This window comes from Triticum urartu, chromosome 2A (assembly GCF_056163025.1).
Source record: "Triticum urartu cultivar PI428250 chromosome 2A, HENAU_Tu73, whole genome shotgun sequence".
Classification (NCBI taxonomy): domain Eukaryota; kingdom Viridiplantae; phylum Streptophyta; class Magnoliopsida; order Poales; family Poaceae; genus Triticum; species Triticum urartu.
In genome coordinates this window covers 499,029,356-499,050,824 of record NC_141874.1, presented here as the reverse complement: position 1 = coordinate 499,050,824, position 21,469 = coordinate 499,029,356, and the positions used below count along the sequence as shown (strand labels likewise).

The window sequence follows — 21,469 nt, the reverse complement described above, 5'->3', positions numbered from 1 at the left end:
TGTGGATGACACGGCGTGTGCGAAATACTTCACCATGATGCTTAAAGGAACGGCCCGTACTTGGTTAAAAAGCTTGCCCGCTAATTCTATCAGCTCATGGGCCCAATTACGAGCCCGGTTTATCAACAATTTCAAGGATACCTGTAAACAGCCTATGTCGATAGTGGACTTAGCTGCATGCATCCAGGAGGAAGGAGAGTCAACGACTCATTGGGTGCGTCGGGTTTCTCAAGTGTTACACTCCTCAGACCGCATCAACGCTGACACCGCAGTATTAACCCTAGAAGGCAACTGCCGGTTTGGGCCCCTGAAGTTGAAATTGGGACGGACGAAGCGTCATTGCACCGACACGGGGACCCTCATGGCCGCTTTGGTAAAATATGCTGACTCTGATAGTACCAAGGATCCCGAATCTGATGATGACAAGACAGGGAAGGGGAAGAAGAACAGCAGCTCCAAAGGTCAGCAGCATCACTGGGTAGGCAATGGCGGAGGAGGCAAGCGTAAAGCGGATGGCAACATGGATTTTGTGGCTAATACCAATGTACAGGACAATGGCCAGCGGCGCAAGGGTAGGCCGAAAAATCGTAGTGGAGCACCCAACCCCAACCCAAACCGCCTGAACTATCTGCTAAGCCAGCCCTGTCCAAAACATGGGACGAAGGAGGAGCCAGCAAACCACCTTTAGAAGGATTGCTTTATTATGCAGGAGTTCAAGAATTCTAATAATTTCTGGTATGATCACGGATTTGGCGGTGGCTCAGGGTCCGGGCCGGGTTACGGTGGAGGAAGTTCTGGTTCAGGATTTAATGGTAATCCGGGCGGACATAATGGTCAAAATAGTCAGAACAACCAGGGTGGTTACAACCAATAGCAGCAACAGTCAGGTTACCAAAGCAACCCAAAGCAGTTGAGTAGTGGGCAGTACCATGTCTTTACCACTAGCTTGGACAAGCGAGACCGGAAGGTTCAGAGGCGGGCAGTCAACTCTGTTGAACCGGCCACACCCCGTTATCTACGTTGGTCTGAATAGCCAATCATATGGAGCAGAGAGGATCACCCACTCCAGATCAATAATCCGGGTCAGTTGGCTCTGGTGGTGGCGCCTCAAGTGGGAGTTTATAAGTTCACCAAGGTGCTCATGGATGGAGGGAGCAGCATTAACATCCTATACTATGAGACCTTCCGTCGTATGGGACTAACAGATAAGAATCTCAAACCGTCCAATACAGTATTCCACGGTGTAGTGCCTGGCAGATCAACATATCCTGTTGGTAAGATAGCTCTTGAAGTGGCCTTTGGGGATGATCATGATTCCAGGTCGGAGACATTAACGTTTGAAGTGGTGAAAATCCAAAGTCCATATCATGCCCTGTTTGGGCATCCGGCATACGCCAAGTTTATGGCTTGGCCCTGTTATGTGTATTTGCAGCTCAAGATGCCGGGTCACAAGGGGACAATAACGGTTCACGGAAGCCGCAAAATCGCTTTGGAATGCGAGGAAGGAGATGCGGCTTATGCAGAGTCAGTTTGTGCCACCGAGGAGTTGAAGTACTATAAAGACAATGTTGATCCGGCGGACATGACTCCGTTGAAGAAGCCAACTACGGAGCATGATCCGGCCCTGAAGTTCAAATCGGCAGCAGAAACTAAGCTTGTTGACTTCGTACCTGGTGATTCGTCCAAGCAGTTCAGCATTAGTGCCAACTTGGATCCGAAATAGGAAAGCGCGCTCATCGAGTTCATCCGTGAGAATCGGGACATTTTTGCATGGAAACCCTCTGACATGCCAGGTGTACCGAGGCAACTCGCTAAGCACACACTTAATGTGGATCCTAAATACAAACCGGTGAAACAGTTCCTCCGCCGGTTTAACGAAGAAAGACGCAAGGCGATTGGAGAAGAGGTAGCCAGGCTCTTAGCAGCTGGTTTTATTGTTGAAGTTTTTCACCCTGAGTGGCTTGCCAATCCGGTGCTAGTCCTTAAGAAGAACGGCACCTGGCGTATGTGTGTGGATTACACAGATCTTAATAAGGCTTGTCCAGTAGATCCTTTTGCCCTCCCCCGTATTGATCAAATCATTGATGCTACGGCGGGTTGTGAGCATTTAAGTTTTTTGGATGCATATTCTAGCTATCATCAGATCAAAATGGCAGTTAAGGACCAGGAGAAGACGGCATTCATAACTCCCTTTGGAGCCTTCTGCTATGTGTCTATGCCCTTTGGGCTCAAAAGTGCCCAGGCAACTTATCAACGGTGTGTACAAAATTGTCTTCACAAGCAGATTGGCCGTAATGTACATGCTTACGTGGATGATATCGTGGTTAAATCCAGGGAGAAGGAGACTCTGGTTGATGATTTGAAGGAAACCTTTGATAACCTAAGCACGTACAAGATGATGCTTAATCCGGACAAGTGTGTCTTTGGTGTACCGGCGGGCAAGTTATTGGGTTTTCTGGTGTCCAACAGGGGAATTGAGGCTAATCCGGAGAAGATCACAGCCATCACCTCCCTGGCTAAACCGAAGTGTATCAATGATGTTCAACGCCTGGCAGGCCGGATTGCCGCGTTAAGCCGGTTTATCAGCCGCCTTGGTGAGAAGGCGATCCCTTTGTATCAGATGTTGAAGAGTGAAGCGCTGCTTGTGTTCCGGTCATGAATATTCCAACCCGGTTAGGCAGATCAGAGGGGTCCGAAATACTGTCACCATCGGAACAGCTCTCAATCCGGCCATCTTGTAGCTGATAAAGAGATTCGGTTTCTCTGGTCGAAAAGTCATCACCGGAACAAACGGTAGTTGCCCCGCGAAGCTCTGATCCATCCTCATAACTCCCTCCATGGATGATTCCCACGAAGGCACGCTTCATGGCCGGTTTAATCCGGGCGGATCGCGCACGCTGAGCCGTCTCGACGAGGTCGGTGCAGATGTCCGGCTCAGGGCCCGGTTCACCGATCTTGCCAATGAAAACGTGAATGCTACCAAAGGGGACCCGGTACCCGTACTCAATTGAGCCGGCCTCGGGGCCCCAGCCTGCGTCGTCGATGTAAAGTTTGCCGCGATGACTCTTAGTCATCCGGCCTACAGCGTAGCCCTTGAGTCCTTCAAAGCGGCCCTCCAAGAACCGGAAACCATCGTGCGATGGCCCCACGGTGGGCGCCAACTGTCGTGGGTTTGTCACGGCAGATGTCCTAGAGGAAGGACTTAGTCGTGGAGCCATCGCGACGGGTTAGCTTGAAGGGGTTAAAGCGGACACAAGGATGCAAGAGAGTTTATACTAGTTCGGCCCCTTCGATGAAGGTAAAAGCCTACGTCTAGTTGTGATGGAATTGATGGGTGTTTCGATGACTAGGGAGCAAATAAGCTTCGCCTATGTCTCGAGTTGTTGTCTGTCCTCCCTCAACCCCCGCCGGGTCGTCCCCTTATATACATGGGTGACGCCCGTCAGTTTACAGCGTCCCAACACTGGCTCATAGATGTGTCCGGCTTGGTCTCTACTTATTCCTAACTTACAATACAAGTTACATATTGATGCCGGTTTACGGCTACGGGCTCTCAACCAATTATGGGTCTTGAGCCCTCATCTACCTTCATGGGCTTTAACATGCTTAACTACTGATGAAGCTAAACCAGCCCAGATAGGCCGGTTTACGCCCAGTAGTAATATCCCCAACACCGGGGCTTGGTTATATTTGGTTGTGGAGCTTTTGGCTGTGGACACACTCCCTCACTAAGTTGGTGGCTCACTCTTTGTGTATGTTCACTCTCTCCCTTTTCTTTCCTTTTCTTTTCATCTCATAAAGATAGAGTTCCTCGGGTGTCATGGGCAGCCAAGTGAACTCCTCTATGGACAAAACATAAGCGATTCGCACGCCCACTGATTTGCGCATCATGGTCATGCAGCCACGGTCATCCAAGAAGCAAGTGACAAGCGTGCATCGGCATCACATCGCACTCAACATCATCCTGATATGTCCCTACTAAAATTGGTATTCGCACGCTGCTAATCACCTTAATTGTGCCACAATCATTTAGCCATTGCATGCGGAATGGATGTGGGTGACGTTTTGTTTGCAATTGAAGCTTCTTGACCATCTCCGTGCTTGCAATCTTGTTGCACCTGCCACTATCAACAATCACTCCACATATCTTTGAGTTGATAAGGAAATGGGTGTGGAAAAGATAATGTTGATGCCCCTTTTCCTCCTCCACAACCTGGGCATTAAGGGAACGACATACAACCAAAGCTTCACCATCAAGTTCTTCATGAGATGAAATAGTGCATCATACTTCCCAACCTTTCTCCTCTTCCACTTCATCATTTCCACCTTCAAGATCACTTTTAGACTCCCATTCACCTTGTTCATTGATGATCAGAGTTCTTTTTCTCGAACATTCTGAAGAAATATTACCTCTTTCTTTGCACTTGTGGCATTGAATGCCATTGTTGTGTGTAGAACTCTTTTTTGGAGGTGGAGTGGAGGTTACTCCTGCTGCAGTAGATGATGACCTCTTTCTTGATTGCGAATACCAGGTGAGGAAGCGGTCGAGGTATGTAGGTGGCTAGGTGGTGCACCCTCAAACTGAGAACCATATGGCTGTTGTGGTCGCTGCCATGAGCGTGTGGTGGTGCGACCTTGGAAAACACAAGTACGACTGTCACGCATATTCTTCTTCTCAACTCGTATAGCTTGATGAACCACATCTTGTAGTGTATCATAAGGAAACATCTCCACAAAATATGATATTTCATCATTCAGCCCATTTAAAAATCTCACCATCTTCGCCTCATCACTTTCACGGGTCCTTGTCTGAATTAGCACCACATCCATCTCTTTATAGTACTCCTCAACAGTGCGGGAACCTTGAGTGAGCTCCTGCAACTGCTTGTACAATTGCCTCTCATAATATTGCCTCTCATAGTATGATGGAACAAAACAATGCCTCGTGACTTGCTTCATCAAAGTCCAGCTGCGGATATAATTATTGCCCAACATCAACTGATCGTCTTACAGCTGATTCGACCATGTAAGAGCATAACCAGACAACTCCATAACAACAAGATCAACTCTCTTGGCATCAGAAAACCATGGATGTGAAAGATTTATCGCACTTCTCCTCCCACCCAATATATGTATCTAGATCCTCTTTTCCCGTGAAGGATGGCACGTGTAGATTCACTCTCGCTTGGTTGTCACGGTCATCTTGATCATGAGGTCATAAAGATGACCGTTGCGACCAAAAATGTCACCATGATGAGGCAGGGAGAAGAGTTCATAGTCCCCCATGCCTTCATCTTCATCACCATGCTCGGAAAGATCTTCAAGGGAGATGTCATCCCCATCATGTGCAGCTCATCACCGGTGATCAGCGGCAAACCCACGATGGTCATGACCCTGCCCATGAGCTTCTCCTCCATGCAGCCCACCCGCACGGGGGCAGCAAAGTCGCCACGCCTCCATTCAGCACCAACAATAGGGGCGCCATCGGCAGCAGCTCCTGCCAGTCTTCCACGACCATCGTGGCGATCCTGGTTTCCTTGACATCATCGGTTGTCAGCGGCCAGTGAGGCAGCGGGGCTGTGTTGATGGTGATCCCAATTACTGGCGACAGGAAGACGGCCGCGGAACATCCTTCGCATAGCAAAAACTATACTCTCCTCAATCATATCACCAAGTATTACGTGAGTTTTTGGGAGATCATCTTCCACATGTTGATGTCCATGTACACTCGAATTGGATCCTGTCATGTTAACTCCCGGAAACAAGTGGTCAAAAGAAAAATATATATGCGGAAAACACTCATCTCACCTTCTTCCTTACCCAAATTCTAATGATTCCTTGGCGGCTGTGCGGTGGTAGAAAATCAGGAGTGGACGGGCGAGTGAAAGGAAGGAAGCTGACAATTTCTAGGTGGATCTGGGTGGGGTAAATTGAGGAGGGCTAGTGTTGAGATCCAATTGATGCGAACCAAATGAACAAGACAAATTTGTAGATCCTTATACCACGTTTGAGCTGCAATACATGCCACTACAATTTCTGAAATTTTTCACCAAACTGAATATGATTGCACACTTTCTCTTCTCTCTTTTTTTGCTCTTCGTTTTGCTTTTTTCCACTCTTTTTTTGTAACACAATAGATCCAACAACAAGACTCAAAGAAAAACAACAGCAACTTTGGATAGAACTTGGTGCAAACACAAACAGGAAAGCAAACGACTAGATCTCAGCAAACAAAGGCTAGGATTTTTTGTGGCTTTTTGGCTTTGGACTCTAGGATGGGAAAAATCAAACTAAAAAGGATAGATCTAGAAACAAAGATACAAATGCTACCATGTAAACCTTGCTCTGAATACCAAATGACGCGACACCGTCTTCGGAGAAGAGGGTGTACAAAGATAGGTCCGATCTTCACGGCATAGGATCGATAAATGGATGGGGATAACTAGCTGCAAGTGGCCGGAAAATGGAAAATAAGATATTATGACCTGACGAGGAGGATGCTCACCGAAGCCTGCAATCTGAGAATTCACCGATCCAAAACCCGCAATACTACCCCACACAACCACACTCAAGTCATGGAGCGATATGCAAGGGAAACCATGAACTCTAACCCACACAACACGATCTAGTCGTGGAGCACGAATTAGGAGCAATTTCTCAAGAAATCATGAGCATAAGGATAACAAGAGCTCTTCAAATCTCAGGAGTAGTCTATGTCTTTGGTCTGAAATGGCAAAAGTCCGCAACGAAGGGAAGAGCTAGCCTATTTATATTAGGGACAACCCCCTTGGATAGGTGTGGAAGCAAACTAGCTTCTGGAATCAGCTTAGATGTGAAAGTGAACCAGCTTTGTTTGACTAAATGGCTTCAAGACTTAATGAAGTAGCTTATGGAAATCTCTCGTCGGAGGTGGTTGGCAGTTCCCAACCAAACATTGTTCACTGGAGTCAAACAATGTTTCCTTCAGTAGCAAACTTGAGTTCTGGAAACCTTCGCAAGTTGGGATATCAAAATTCATGCAAAACATTGTTTCGTCGGAATCAGAACAATGTTTCTTCAGCAGACAACTCATTTGTTCATGAACTCCTAACTTTGTTTCTTTGCCATATAACATTGTTTTGCACGGACTGAAATGTCTTTGGCCGTCTTCGGTATTGCACCTGAGTTCAACCAATAACAAAGGAGATGAAAGTGCAACCATGTATTCAAGATTATAGTATAAACTTAAGTTAGCATTTACCTGGCAATGTGTTCATTTGCCACAAAATATTATGATTTCTCCTTTGATGAACAAGGATGTATAAATGGTTGTCATGTCCTCATCATCCTCCCCCTCTTTAAAAGGAGTCATCGTCGACTCTAACAGGTCTATGGCTGTCATGTCCTCATCAAAAGCCGAGGACACAGCAGTTACCCAGGTTCGGGCCACCTTGCGTTGTAAAACCCAACTCCTGCTTGGTTGGGATTGCTTGAGGGAGAGAGGGTACAATGGTGGAGTCATCGTCGAATCTAACAGGTCTATGGCTGTCATGTCCTCATCAAAAGCCGAGGACACAGCAGTTACCCAGGTTCGGGCCACCTTGCGTTGTAAAACCCAACTCCTGCTTGGTTGGGATTGCTTGAGGGAGAGAGGGTACAATGGTGTGGCTCTGATTCGTGAGTTGTATTCTCTCTATGGAGACAACCTGCCCTCCTTTTACATCATGCCTCTAGTCCTATTCCCCTGAAAACACTTGGCGAGAAGGGTTGCCACAACAACCAATTTGAAGGGGGATAGGAGCACAATCTATCCCGACTAAATGTGGTCTTCGCCTGCAAAGCTCCCATCAATGACATGTCAGTGGGCTCGGGAATGACCTACACCCTGGCGCGCCCGTCCTCTTGGTCTTCTTGCACCGATAAGGCAACCTTTGGGGATTGCCTTGGGAATCGGTAGCTGGTCTTGCTCCCTTAACGCAAAAGAGGAAAGCCACCTCATCCGTGCCGGCTCGCACGGTCCTGCTATCCTTCATCGCCACGTGTGTCACCCATATGATGCGCACAGGCCCACAGGGCCGGGCAGAGCTGCCCTCGAGCTATTCGCCTTGGGAGTACGGCCTCGAGAGGCCGCCTCACGAGAGAGCCTCACGTGGCTCCTGGTGGCACCACCCGGTCGACTCGGGATTGCTGGTAACATGGGCCCCACGAGGTGAGGGCCTCGCAAGCGGTCTTGCTTGCGAAGCATGCTGGTGGGCCATCTGCTGGTCCCTTGGTATGCGTCGCGTCCTGGGCTGCATGCAGACAGGCCTGGGTACCCTTGGTCCCACGGGCCCGACAATGTTCCATGGTACACAATCAGCATTATACCACATGTTTGATTTTCTGGCGCATTTTAGGCCTCGTTTGCTATATTTAAGCCATTTTTGGAATTTATCATGCATTTAGTGCATACATATCAAATCCTAGATGCAACTGCATGTGCTGATGAAAGGGGTGAGGATTTGTGTTTGATCTGGGAGCATCCAACCACTACAAAAAACACTTCCGTGATAATACATGTTTGTCGCAATAGGTCACGTTTTCTGTCATGCATGTACATCCATGATGATTTTATGACAGAATCAAGATAGTCATACCTGTGCTATCATAGAAGTGTTCTGAAAGTGTGTTATATCAACTAGAGGGGGGTGAATAGGCGATTTATACAAATTCGTCACTTAGGAATTTCAGGGTGAGGAAATTCCGAAGTCACGAACAACTAGCAGTGGAATAAGTACTCAGATGCAAGCATAACAGAGCAGTAGCATAGTCATCATGATGAAATGAAAACAAGCACTGAGTACAAGTAGTGTAAACACAAGATAGCAGGCTGAAGACAAAGTGACTGAAGAAATAGGATTGAGTAAGTTGAGAAAGTCTTCAGTCAAAGTCTTCAATCAGTAACGATCAAATACTTCAGCATATGAATGAGGAAATGAAAGGGTTGAGGAAATAGAACTAGTAGCTCGGTGAAGACAGTGATTTGGTAGACCAGTTCCAACTACTGTGACAGTCGTACATCTGGTTGGAGCGGCTAGGTATTTAAACCTGAGAACACACAGTCCTCACTGTATTCTCCTCAGAGATCAGAAGATCTTCGTCTCTATCACTGAAGAAATTGACTGAACTGTATGAGATTTCCAATGGCTTCACTTGAAAGGATTGTTAGGTGTAGGATTTTGAGTTGAGCATCACTTGGAAACTTTTCCTTAGTTTTACCTCCACCCCCTTTAACAGTACGGTGTTTCCTGTGACTCAAGAAGGAGAAAATGAAACTACGAAAACAAAAGTCTTCACGCTTCATATTCCTCGTATGAATACCAAGTATTCAAGGTCACACCAATTTCTTCACTTTCAAAGTCTTCAGAAAGCCAAAGTCTTCAGTTGAAGACATTCATTTTTAGGGGTTGACTTTCTCTGTAAATATCAAACTCCTCATAGACTTATAGACCTGTGTACACTCACAAATGCATTAGTCCCATACCTATAAGTCTTCAATACACCAAAATCACTAAGGGGCACTAGATGCACTTACAATATCCCCCTTTTTGGTGATTGATGACAATATAGGTAAACTTTTCAACGGGGATAAACATATGAAGTGTAAATACCGATCTTTGAGTTGAACTTGATAATAATTCAACTTGAACATATCGTTGATCGGGTCATGGTGCCACTGAATCGAGATCTTCCCCAGTGCAACCACATTTTCCTTTGTGGGAAGGCCTTTATTCGGTCCATCATCATGCCTCTGGTCGGTGCCTCCAACGAGGGAAGGTTATGGGTGTGCGTTACCCTGGACCGGTAAGCAGACATAACCTTGTGTGCCTGTTGTTCTAATGGTACCTTGTCCCCGCTTGGGACCGTTTATGTTTCGCCACGACGGTGGCCATTGGTGTCTTTGGTAGACACGGGGCAACCCATGACTTAGCCCGGTGGGGAGTTAGTCGGAGTGGCTGGGAGAGTGTCATGGCAATGGAGGGGTTCTGTCGGAATGCCGTTGGTCCACCCGAATGGGAGTGTGAGGCCATGGGTTCCGAGGTGTGGGTACAATGCGCTACCTCTGCAGTATGTATTTAATCTATCGATAGCCGAGTCCATGGTTACAGACAAGCTCGAAACTAGGTCACACCATGGATCAACGTTTAAATAATTTTGCACACTAAGATAATAACCTTGCACTATTGGAGAGAGGATGGTTGAGAAATCATCTTGATGCTGAGGACAAGTTGTTGGCCAGTTGGTGATCTGAGTATGATCACATTTTGGTTATGAGGTAACCCAATTAAAGACCAAGATGTTGGTCTGATTGTGGTTCAAGAGGGATCACCGGGTGGTAAGCAAGTATGAGGCACTTAAGTCATGAGATCATGAGCACTGCATCCTAAGTATGGTTTTGCATTAATGATTAAATGGTTTAATTATCATGATATTGTTTGTCATTATGTTTATGCTTGTTGTGAGCTTGCAAGTACATTCAATGTGCTGACTTGGCGTGTCCTGCCAGCTTTCAGGAAAGTCTCGTTGTAAAGGAGTGCAGTCCGAGTCTAGACCGTGTCCACATTGGTGTCCATGTGCTATGGAGTCTCGCTTCGTTGTCGTTCCGCTGCCTTGTAGTTGTCATGATTGAGGCCCCTTTTATGTTCACTAAATAATGTACCTATTGTTCAGCCGCACCGTGTGTGCCGCTTGGCCTCGCAACTTGTTGTAATATGAACTATGTTCCCCTAGAATCAATAAAGCGGTTTCTTTCTATACCAAGATTTTGTGTATTGCCAGAAGACAAGATCTCTGGGCTGGCAATGCAAGGTAAACCGGTTGCTCTGAGCCGGGGTGCCACAATGCTTGGTATCAGAGCCGCGCTGACTGTAGGACACGCTAGGCTGCCAACGTGTTAACTGGATGTTAGTCAGGGTATAAGTTGAGTACCGGTAGTGATTGTAGCTGGTTGTTGCATTGTATGTGTTCGTTTATTTTTATTCTAACCTACTAATGGTTGTGGGTATAGATGGCTCCGGTGCCGTATCCGTGCCAGTTGCAGCTGATGCTGTACACGTTGCCGCATCTCCTTCGTAACGTGTGGCGTCGGCTGTACCCCCTCGGTGACGACCGAGTCTATCGTGTGTACCCAGAGCGTCTAGCAAATTCAGTGTATGAGTATCACGTAGTGGTCACTCTGCGCACCATCTTCTAGCACCTATATTTGTACCTCTAGGAGCGGTTTCGCTTCTACCGCTTCTCAGGCTGTCCAGTTTGCTGCATTTGAGGTCCTCGTCGAGCTGCGTTATAACGAGGTCCGAATGCAGAACCATCCAGGTTTCCACTACTATCCTTCCCTGCATGATAATGGTCGTGTCCATTTTCCTATCATTGATCCGGAGTCTGATAGTACTGCTAGCCACCTTTCTCGTTATATCACTGCTAGCTATCTTATGATTCACAAGCTGGCTCGAGAGCTGATTCGTGCTCGCACTGCTTTAGCTGCTACTAGAGCTTCCACTACTCCATCGTCTATGGGATTTACTCCTTATATTCCCTCTAGTTCCGGTTCACCTATTTCACCAGTTACTCTCCGAGTAGCTCGGGCACCTCGACCGTGAATCCTCTCAGTACCCCTGCTGAGTGGATTTCCCTTCTCACTACTCCAGTAGCTCCGATGCTCCAGCCTCATCCTGCACCTGCCCCAGAGGGATAGCCCTCGAGGCAGCGTCGTCGTGTTACCTTTAACCCGATGGTTTCGGTTAACGTAGTCAGTTCAGGATCCAAGTCCGCTTCAGGAGAGGACCTCGCAGCATCATCAGGGCTTTAGAGCACTCGAGTATCTGCATTTGTCAGGGTGATGTATGGATGTAGTCGTATGAGTCATGATGTCCCGTTCTATGTATGAGAGTAGTCGAACTTATAATGTCATTTATCTTTTATGTACGAGTCTATGTATAATTATGTTGGAACTTCTTTTTATTCGCTATGCTTTGCTCGTTTTTTTCGTTTTCTTTCGGGTTTTGTCGTGGCTTTTCTCCACTATATTTTTGGATGTTGCTCATCTCGGATGCATTGTCTTGGGAAAAATGAACAATAGGATGATGCATGGAGGCAGCAGTAGTGCCGCTTGTGAGGATGTCCCTGTTCACCGCTCCGCACGACAGGTAGGACACTCCCCCGAGCGATACGTTCCACCACCGCCTCCACCGCCTAATCCGCCCTCCACCGAGAAAATTCTGCGTATGTTTGAGGAAAGGAGGAATAATGATCTGATTGAAATATTAAGAAGTGTGCAAGCTATGGTTGGACAGAATGGAAATCAGAACGGCCATCACTCCAAGCTGTCAGATTTTCAAAGAACCAAGCCTCCCAGTTTCAGTAAGGTTATTGCTCCCTTGGACGCAGACGACTGGTTGCGAACCATTGAGAAGAAGCATGAGATTGCTCGTACTGAAGAGGATGACAAGGTTCCGTTTGCAACTCATTATCTTGAAGGCGCTGCCGCCATATGGTGGGAAAATGCAAAAGCTATGTGACCTGCTGATGAAGAAATCACCTGGACAAAATTCAAGGATCAGTTTCGTAAATACCATATTCCCACAGGAATTATGAAGCTTGACCAGCGTGAATTCCTCGCGCTCCTCCAAGGAAGTCAGTCTATGAGTGAATATTTGCATAAGTTCAATCATTTGGCCCGTTACTCTCTTCATGATGTGGCCACCGAAGAAAGAAAGATTGACAGGTTTATTGGGGGATTAAACCAGCATCTCCGATGCACCCTCAGTATGTTTGACTTCCTGGATTTCCAAACTCTAGTAGACAAGGCTCTCATCGCTGAAAGGGAGCACAAGCTCATACATGACAAGAAGTATGCAAATAACGATCACAAGCGCAAGTTTGAGCCAAGGAAGGAAGTGCAACCAGTGCAAAAGGCTCGTACCTGGCAGCATACTCAGGTAGAGTACAAGCCCAATTTGCAGCAGAATGTTAAAACAACCACTACGCAAGTCAAGAATGTCGTGACCAACCTGGTGCGAGAAGAGTTCCAGCGCAACAATTCTTGTTTTAGCTGTGGGAAAATCGGACATTATGCCAGACAGTGTCCCAAGAACGGCAAGGCTAATGCTCCATTCAGGCCTCAAGTCAACTTTATGGGGTCATACCCTATCCAGCAAAACATCACTGGGCAGATCCATCACCTCTCCGTAGACGAAGCCCAAGAGAACCCCGAAGTCGTCATTGGTATGTTTTTTGTTAATAGCATACCTGCCATTATTTTATTGGACTCTGGGGCTTCCCACTCTTTTATTTCGCGAAGTTTTGTTGCCCGAAACAAATTTCCTTTTTCGGTTTTGAGCAAGAGTATGCTGGTACAATCCCCAGGATCTTTGCTCAGAAGCAATCTGGTCTGCCGTAATCTAGAAATTAATATCAACGGAGTCCATTTTCCAACTTCCTTGATAGTAATTGAGTCTGGCAAGTTGGACATTATTTTGGGGATGAATTGGTTAACCCAATATCAAGTATGCATTAATTGCGCAACCCGAGTAGTCACTTTGACAAGTCAAGAGGGGCAGATTACAAAATTATATGCACATAGGAGCATACCCAAGAAAGAAATGGTCTTCACCACTATGGCTGGTGAATTGGAATTAATTCATGTGGTCAGTGAGTTCCCCGATGTGTTCCCAGAAGAACTGTCAGGCATGCCGCCAGATCGAGAGCTTGAGTTTGCAATAGATCTTGTGCCCGGGACCGCACCGTTATACAAGATGTATTATCGGATGCCTTCATCAGAATTAGTGGAGCTAAAGAAATAGCTTGGAGAGATGCTTCAGAAAGGATATATTCGTCCCAGCTCTTCACCATGGGGATCACCTGCTATATTCATGGATAAGAAAGATGGTAGTCTCCGTATGTGTGTGGATTACCATCAGCTAAATGATGTCACCATCAAAAACAAATATCCACTGCCCAGGATCGATGATCTGTTTGATCAACTCAGCGAGGCAAAGGTATTCTCCAAGATTTATTTATGGACAAGATACCACCAACTCAAGATTAAAAAGGAAGATATTCCTAAGACTGCATTCACTACACGGAACGGTCTTTAGGAATATACCGTTATGTCCTTTGGCCTCACCAATGCCCCTTCTTTCTTCATGCATATGATGAACAAGGTGTTCATGGACTTCCTAGATAAACTTGTGGCGGTCTTCATCGATGACATACTCATATGCTCAAAGGGTGAAGAAGAGCATAAAGGACACCTCAGAGCCATATTGCAACGACTTCGCGACCATCAGTTGTATGCCAAATTCAGTAAATGTGAGTTTTGGCTCAAGCGAGTTGGATTTCTTGGGCATGTGCTGTCTGCAGAAGGTATAGCTGTGGACCCGAGCAAAGTAAAGGACGTGCTCGATTGGTTGGCACCCATGACAGTATCCCAAATCCGGAGTTTTCTCGGATTAGCTGGATACTACCGTCATTTCATTGAAGGTTTCTCCAAGATTGCCAAACCAATGACGGAGCTTCTCAAGAAACATAAGAAGTTTGAGTGGACTGAGGACTGTGAGAAAAGTTCCAATGAGCTGAAAATCTGGCTGACAACAGCACCAGTGTTGACTCTTCCAGACATCTACCGTAGTTTTGATGTGTACTGTGACGCGTCCAGACAGGGCCTCGGATGCGTACTTATGCAAGATGGCAAAGTGGTAGCATACACATCGCGACAGCTACGACCCCACGAAGGAACTATCCTACCAATGATCTGGAATTAGCCGCGCTGGTTCATGCTCTAAAAATTTGGAGGCACTACCTCATTGGGAAGAGGTGCCAGATCTTTACTGACCAAAAAAGTCTCAAGTACATATTTACTCAGCCAGATTTAAATCTCCGCCATGAAGGTGGCTTGATTTAGTCAAGGACTATGATCTTGGAATAAATTACCACCCAGGTAAGGCCAACGTGCTTGTTGATGCACTCAGCCGAAAGCCAGTCAGCCTGAACACCATAATGGAAGCTTTGCCTCCTGAACTTCAAAAAGAGATTGCTCAGCTCCTCCTGGTCATAGTTGGCGCAGGTCTTGCTAATATCATGGAAGTTACTCCTACCCTCGAGGAAGAGATCCGCAAGGTCCAGCCACATGACCCAGTCAGAAATATGCCAGGCGTATGTTAGCAGGACATACCTCAAATTTTTCTAAGGATCCACTAGGTACACTGCGATTCCGTGGAAGGATTTGTGTACCCAGGCAAGAAGATTTAAGGAAGAGAATACTGTCAGAAGCACACGAATCTTCGTATTCTATTCACCCCGGAGGAACTAAAATGTACGAAGACCTTCGACAAATATTCTGGTGGGATGGGATGAAGAAAGACATTGCCTATTTTGTGGCCTGTTGCGACATATGCAACAAAGTAAAGGCAGAACATCAGAAACCAGCTGGACTCCTCCAACCATTGCCCGTTCCACAATGGAAGCGGGATGATGTCTGCATGGATTTTGTCACAGGGCTACCAAAGACTCAGCGAGAAAATGACGCAGTATGGGTCATAGTGGACACCTTAACCAAGGTAGCTTATTTTATCCCCATCAAAACCACATGCTGAGACAATCAGCTCGCACAACTGTATTGTCTAGAATAGTCAATCTGCATGGAGTACCGCGAACAATCACTTCCAACCGGAGGTCACTTTTTACCTCCGCTTTCTAGTCACGTCTCCACCAAGCCTTGGGGATCGCGCTAAAATATAGTACTACTTATCACCCTCAGACCGATGGACAGACTGGGCGTGTAAACCAAATACTTAAGGATATGCTTCGAGCCTGTGCCTTGGCCCAAGGACCTAAATGGGAAGACTGTCTGTCATACGCCGAGTTCTCATACAACAGCTTCTAGACTAGTCTAAAGAAGTCCCCTTATGAGGCTCTGTATGGCCGTAAGTGCCGCACTCCTTTGAATTGGTCTCAAACTGGAGATAGCCATATTTTCGGAACAGATCTCATGATGGAAGCTGAGAAGCAAGTCAAGAAAATCAGAGACAGATTGAAATTGGCTAAATCTCGACAGAAGAGTTATTATGATGCAAAGCACTGATAGGTCAATTTCGAACCCGGAGAACATGTATACCTCCGAGTCACTCCTATGAAAGGGGTCAAGAGATTTCAAACTCGTGGAAAATTGGCACCCAGGTTTATTGGTCCATTCCCAGTTATGTCCAAGGTGGGTACTATTACATATCAGTTGGAACTGCCCCCAGAGTTGTCAGAAGTGCATGATGTGTTCCATGTCTCACAGTTGAGGCGATGTATATCGCTGCCCGAGAAAAAGACTGCTATGATAGAAATAGAGTTGGCTAAGGATCTAACCTATGAAGAGAGACCGTTCAGAATTTTGGATGACATGGAAAGGGTCACTTGTAGTAAAGCAAGAAAGTTTTACAAGGTTCAGTGGGAGCATCACACAGAGGCAGAAGCCACTTGGGAACGAGAACAATTTTTAAAGGCACATTATCCAGAATTGTTTTCCCGATCAACCAAATCTCGAGGACGAGATTCATCCTAAGTGGGGGAGGTTTGTGACAGCCTGATTTTTTCCCCCTCTTCTTTGTCTGATTTTCATTCGGTTTGGATTTGAATTAGGAATTTTGAATCACTTCAGATGGACTTAAGCACTTGGGTACCCCCTTGAGTTTCACCCAAGTGACTCATTTCTCTCCCTAGCCATCATTTCTTCTCTGATACACTTAATATAATCTTGTGAATATTTTTCTTAAAAGAAAAATATTCATTTTCCCTCCCAAAACCCTAACTAGCCCATTGTGCTCCTAAGCAACCTCAGTTTTTTCCCACAAAAATCCGAGAAAATTCACAAATATTCTTTGAACCCTTGGGCACCTTCCCGAGCAAAAATATTGCATCACTTTTTGGAATATTTTTGCTACAGGAAATATTTTCTGTTCTGGACAGAAATGGTAGTTTCTACAGCAACTACCATTTTACTTGCTCAAATGCTACTAGATTTTCGTGTGCATCACCACCCTCCTAGATGATTGCTAGCCTCCAAAGCTTAGCCTCCAACTCTTAGTATTTTCACCACAGTAAGCTCACAAAGTTACTGCCTAGAAACTTACCTCGAAGTAGAAATCCATCTTACTGCACCTGAGCTCAACCCAAAGTGTGATAACTACTCAAACTACCAAGGACTACACGCCAGACATGAAGTTTAGGCTTAGCGCGGCCTGATGTCATAGTTCACACGGTCACCGCGTTCGTCCACGCATGTTGGCATATGGCCGATGCGCTACGCGACGCGCCCGAGCCGCTGTTGAGCACATGCTCGCTTCCCCGCGTGCCGCGCCTTGCCAAACTTCACCACGATCATCGTCCGACCCCCTTAACTCAATCCTAGCGCTCGCCGACTCCGGAGCTCGCCGCAGCAAGCACGGGCGCGGTCCGGCCAACCCAACAGTGCGCCGCGCACTGTGTTCGTCGCCACCCCCTCGCTCTTGTGCTCGTCTCCGCTCGCCCAAAGTGTCCGCGTGAGCTGCGTTGCCTTCTCCCTCGCTCAGTAGCGCCGTTCGTCACCGAGCGCCGTGTCCAGGTGTCCTCCAGCGGAGCCCGAACCCCTCACCCTACTCGGCTATAAATACAGCCCTCCCCAGCCTTCTCGAGAATCATCTGCTCCTCTCACACACTCCACAAGCCAGTAGGTAGCCATAGCCCGGCCGGGAAGGCCGTGGACCGGTGTCCCCGAGCTCGAGCTCGCCGGTGATCCCCTCGGGTCGTCTTCGCAGCTCCAGTCCCACCCAAGCTCGGTCCACCCTTTTAGGGTCTCCGCCGTGCTTCGGTGGTGCCTTCCTGCCCGATTGGAGCCTCTTGTGCCGCCTCTAGTCGCCGTTATTTCAACTCCGGCGACCCTCGCTCTCTGTCGCCGCTGGAGAGGTCGTTTTTGACGCCATCCGACCACCCCTAGCCAATCTATGGGTACGGACAGGTGCGCTTTCATCTTCTCTTTCGATCCATTCCTTTAGCTCGGGCCAAGATGCCCTCCTCGCCGGCATGTTCTCCGGCGGAGCCCCGCCGCACTCTGTTTCCCCCTTCCCCTCCCTCTCACCTGGCTAGTGGGGCCCGCTAGTCAGCCACTCTAGCCGCGCCTGAAGCGGTACGAGTGGTGGCGCCCCGCAGTGTTTACGCCTTTGACGTCACCCCCCCCCCCCAGTTCTGTTTCATTTAAATCAAATTCAAAATATTCCAGAGAGCTTCAAACAGCCACAACTTTTTAACCATAAGTCCAAATGAATTGATTCTTTTTGCATTGTGTTCTTTATGAAAATATCTAGCAGCACACCAAATATGAGATTTTTCTCCGCTTTCAAGATTTTCTGGTGAATTTCAGAGTGGTTCTTGATGTTTTCTTTTTGTGTTTATATTTGTTTCCAGAAGGTGAAGCTTGTCTTGAGAAGGAGGAGTGTGACCCTCACCTGCACTAAGGCAAGACACAACAACATTTTCATGGTGCCATTGCAATATTTGTGATTTTTCAACTTGAACAAATGAGTTAATCCATGCATTTAATTCACTAAAGTATATATTTATATTCTTTTGGATGCTTGTTTAAGTTGATATGGTTAGTATACAGAAGTTTACAACTAACTAAGTTAGTTTAAGTCATTAGAAGCAACTTTTGATTATGAAGAAGTATTATGTTTATGAAAAATGAATCAGTTGGCTTAATATTTTCTTGAGTGAGAAAAGAATTATGCTAAGATATTGTCATGGTTAATTTGCTAAATAAACATAACCAGAGAAGTGTGGTGTGTCATTGAGATCTATGCTTAGTATTTGATGAAGTTGATTCAGTTATTTCCGATGATATGTGGTGCATATATATTAGTGTTGCACTTTCATGGCATATCATTACACCGGTTACTTTCACTTTGAGTTGAACCTGATAATAATTCAACTTGAACATATCGTTGATCGGGTCATGGTGCCACTGAATCGAGATCTTCCCCAGTGCAACCACATTTCCTTTTGTGGGAAGGCCTTTATTTGGTTCGTTGTCACGCCTCTGGTCGGTGCCTCCAACGAGGGAAGCTTATGGGCATGCATTACCTTGGCCCGGTAAGCAGACATAACCTTGTGTGCCCGTTGTTGTTACGGTACCTTGTCCCCATTTGGGTCCATTTATGTTTTGCCACGACGGTGGCCGTTGGTGTATTTGGTAGACACGGGGCCACCCATGACTTAGCCCAGTGGGGAGTTAGTCAGAGTGGCCAGGAGAGTGTCATGGCAATGGAGGGGTTCTGTCGGAATGCCGTTGGTCCACCCGAATGGGAGTGCGAGGCCATGGGTTCCGAGCTGTGGGTACAGTGTGCTACCTCTGCAGAGTGTATTAAATCTATCGATAGCCGAGTCCACAGTTACGGACAAGCTCGAAACTAGGTCACACCAAGGATCAACGTTTAAATAATTTTGCGCACTAAGATAATAACCTTGCACTATTGGAGAGAGGATGGTTGAGAAATCATCTTGATGTTGAGGCCAAGTTGTTGGCTAGTTAGTGATCCGAGTATGATCACGGTTTCGTTACGAGGTAACCCGATTAAAGACCAAGATGTTGGTCTGATTGTGGTCCAAGAGGGATCATCGGTTGGTAAGCAAGTCCAAGGGACTTAAGTCATGAGATCATGAGCACTGCATCCTAAGTATGGTTTTGCATTAAGGATTAAATGGTTTAATTATCATGATATTGTTTGTCATTATGTTTACGCTTGTGTGAGCTTGCAAGTACATTCAATGTACTGACCTGGCGTGTCATGCCAGCTTTCAGGAAAGTCTCGTTGGAAAGGAGTGCTGTCCGAGTGTAGATCGTGTCCACATCGGTGTCCCTGTGCTATGGAGTCCCGCTTCGTCGTCGTTCCGCTACCATGTAGTTGTCATGATCGAGGCCCCTTTTATGTTCACTAAATAATCTACATATTGTTCAGCCGCACCATGTGTGCCGCTTGGCCTCGCAACTTGTTGTAATATGAACTACGTTCCGCTGGCATCAATAAAGCGGTTGCTTTCTGTACCAAGATGTTGTGTATTGCCAGAAGACAAGATCTCTGGGCTGGCAATGCAAGGTAAACCGGTTGCTCTGAGCCGGGGTGCCACATATCTAATCCAACATTTAGCACCGAAGACTTTGAAATAACTCACATTGGGTTTCTTGTCAGTGAGGAGTTCATATGAGGTCTTTTTGAAGAATTTGTGAAGATATATCCTATTGATGATGTGGCCTGCAGGATCAATTGCCTCAGGACAGAAATGTCGAGGTGTCTTGTATTCATCAAGCATAGTGCGAGCCATCTCAACAAGAGTCATGTTTTTGCGCTCCACAACGCCATTCTGCTGAGGAGTATAAGGAGCAGATAACTCATGAGTAATACCAAGTTCATCAAGATAGTCATCAAGACCAGTATTCTTGAACTCGGTCCCATTGTCATGTCTGATGTGCTTGATTTTCGCACCAAATTTGGTTGAAGCCCTCGAGGAAAATCGTTTGAAGACTTCCTGCACTTCAGTTTTGTAAGTGATGATATGCATCCATGTGTAACGAGAATAGTCATCAACAATGACAAAGCCATATAAAGATGCAGCATTAGTGAATGTGGAATAATTAGTAGGGCAAAGAGATCCATGTGAAGCAATTCAAATGGATGAGTGGTATTCATGATCGTCTTTGAGGGATGCTTGGCCTTGGTCATCTTTCCAGCTTCACAAGCTCCACACAGGTGATCCTTGAGGAATTTGACACCCTCGATGCCAATGACATGCTTCCTCTTCGCGAGTGTGTGCAAGTTCCTCATGCCAGCATGACCACGTCGTCGATGCCATAACCAGCCCTCTGAAGCTTTTGCCAGTAGACACGTGGCAGGTTGTGGTCCTGTAGAGAAATCAACAATATACAAGTCTCCTCTCCTAGAGCCTTCGAAGACTTTGGAATTGTCAACTTCCATGATCACAACACAACGATACTTTCCAAAGACAACAATCATATCAAGATCACAAAGCATTAAGACAGACATGAGGTTGAATCCTAAGGACTTGACAAGCATGACTTTGTCCATGTGTCGATCCTTTGAGATCGCAACCCTACCTAGCTCCAATACCTTGCTTTTTCCTTTGTCAGCGTAGGTGATATGCTTCAGATGCGATGGAGATAAAGCAGTGTCCATCAATAGGTTCTTGTCACTTGTCATGTGATTTCTACATCCAATATCGAGGACCCACCCGGTGGCTTTGGGTTGATCATCATGCAGATGAATTAGTGCATGGAGGAAATATGCCCTAGAGACAATAATAAAGTTATTATTTATTTCCTTATATCATGATAAATGTTTATTATTCATGCTAGAATTGTATTAACCGGAAACATAATACATGTGTGAATACATAGACAAACAGAGTGTCACTAGTA

General features: G+C 46.4%; 1 protein-coding gene across 1 annotated transcript; it reads left to right on the top strand.

Annotated features, from left to right (window-relative positions):
• Nucleotides 1-12,299: 12,299 nt before the first annotated feature.
• LOC147985618 (uncharacterized) lies at nucleotides 12,300-15,180 on the top strand. The gene is made up of 4 exons (XM_087541663.1): nucleotides 12,300-12,447; nucleotides 12,604-13,242; nucleotides 14,500-14,656; nucleotides 14,907-15,180. The coding sequence occupies exons 1-4, from the start codon at nucleotides 12,300-12,302 to the stop codon at nucleotides 15,178-15,180; spliced, it is 1,218 nt and encodes a 405-aa protein (XP_087397789.1).
• The last annotated feature ends 6,289 nt before the right edge of the window (nucleotides 15,181-21,469 follow it).

Coding starts and splice junctions, on each gene's coding strand:
- LOC147985618 (XM_087541663.1), top strand. CDS start 12,300: ATGGTTGGACAGAATGGAAATCAGAACGGCCATCACTCCAAGCTGTCA. Junction 12,448..12,603: donor GAAGAAGCATGAGATTGCTC/GTACTGAAGAGG, acceptor ATATTCCCACAG/GAATTATGAAGCTTGACCAG. Junction 13,243..14,499: donor GAACCCCGAAGTCGTCATTG/GTATGTTTTTTG, acceptor ATTTCATTGAAG/GTTTCTCCAAGATTGCCAAA.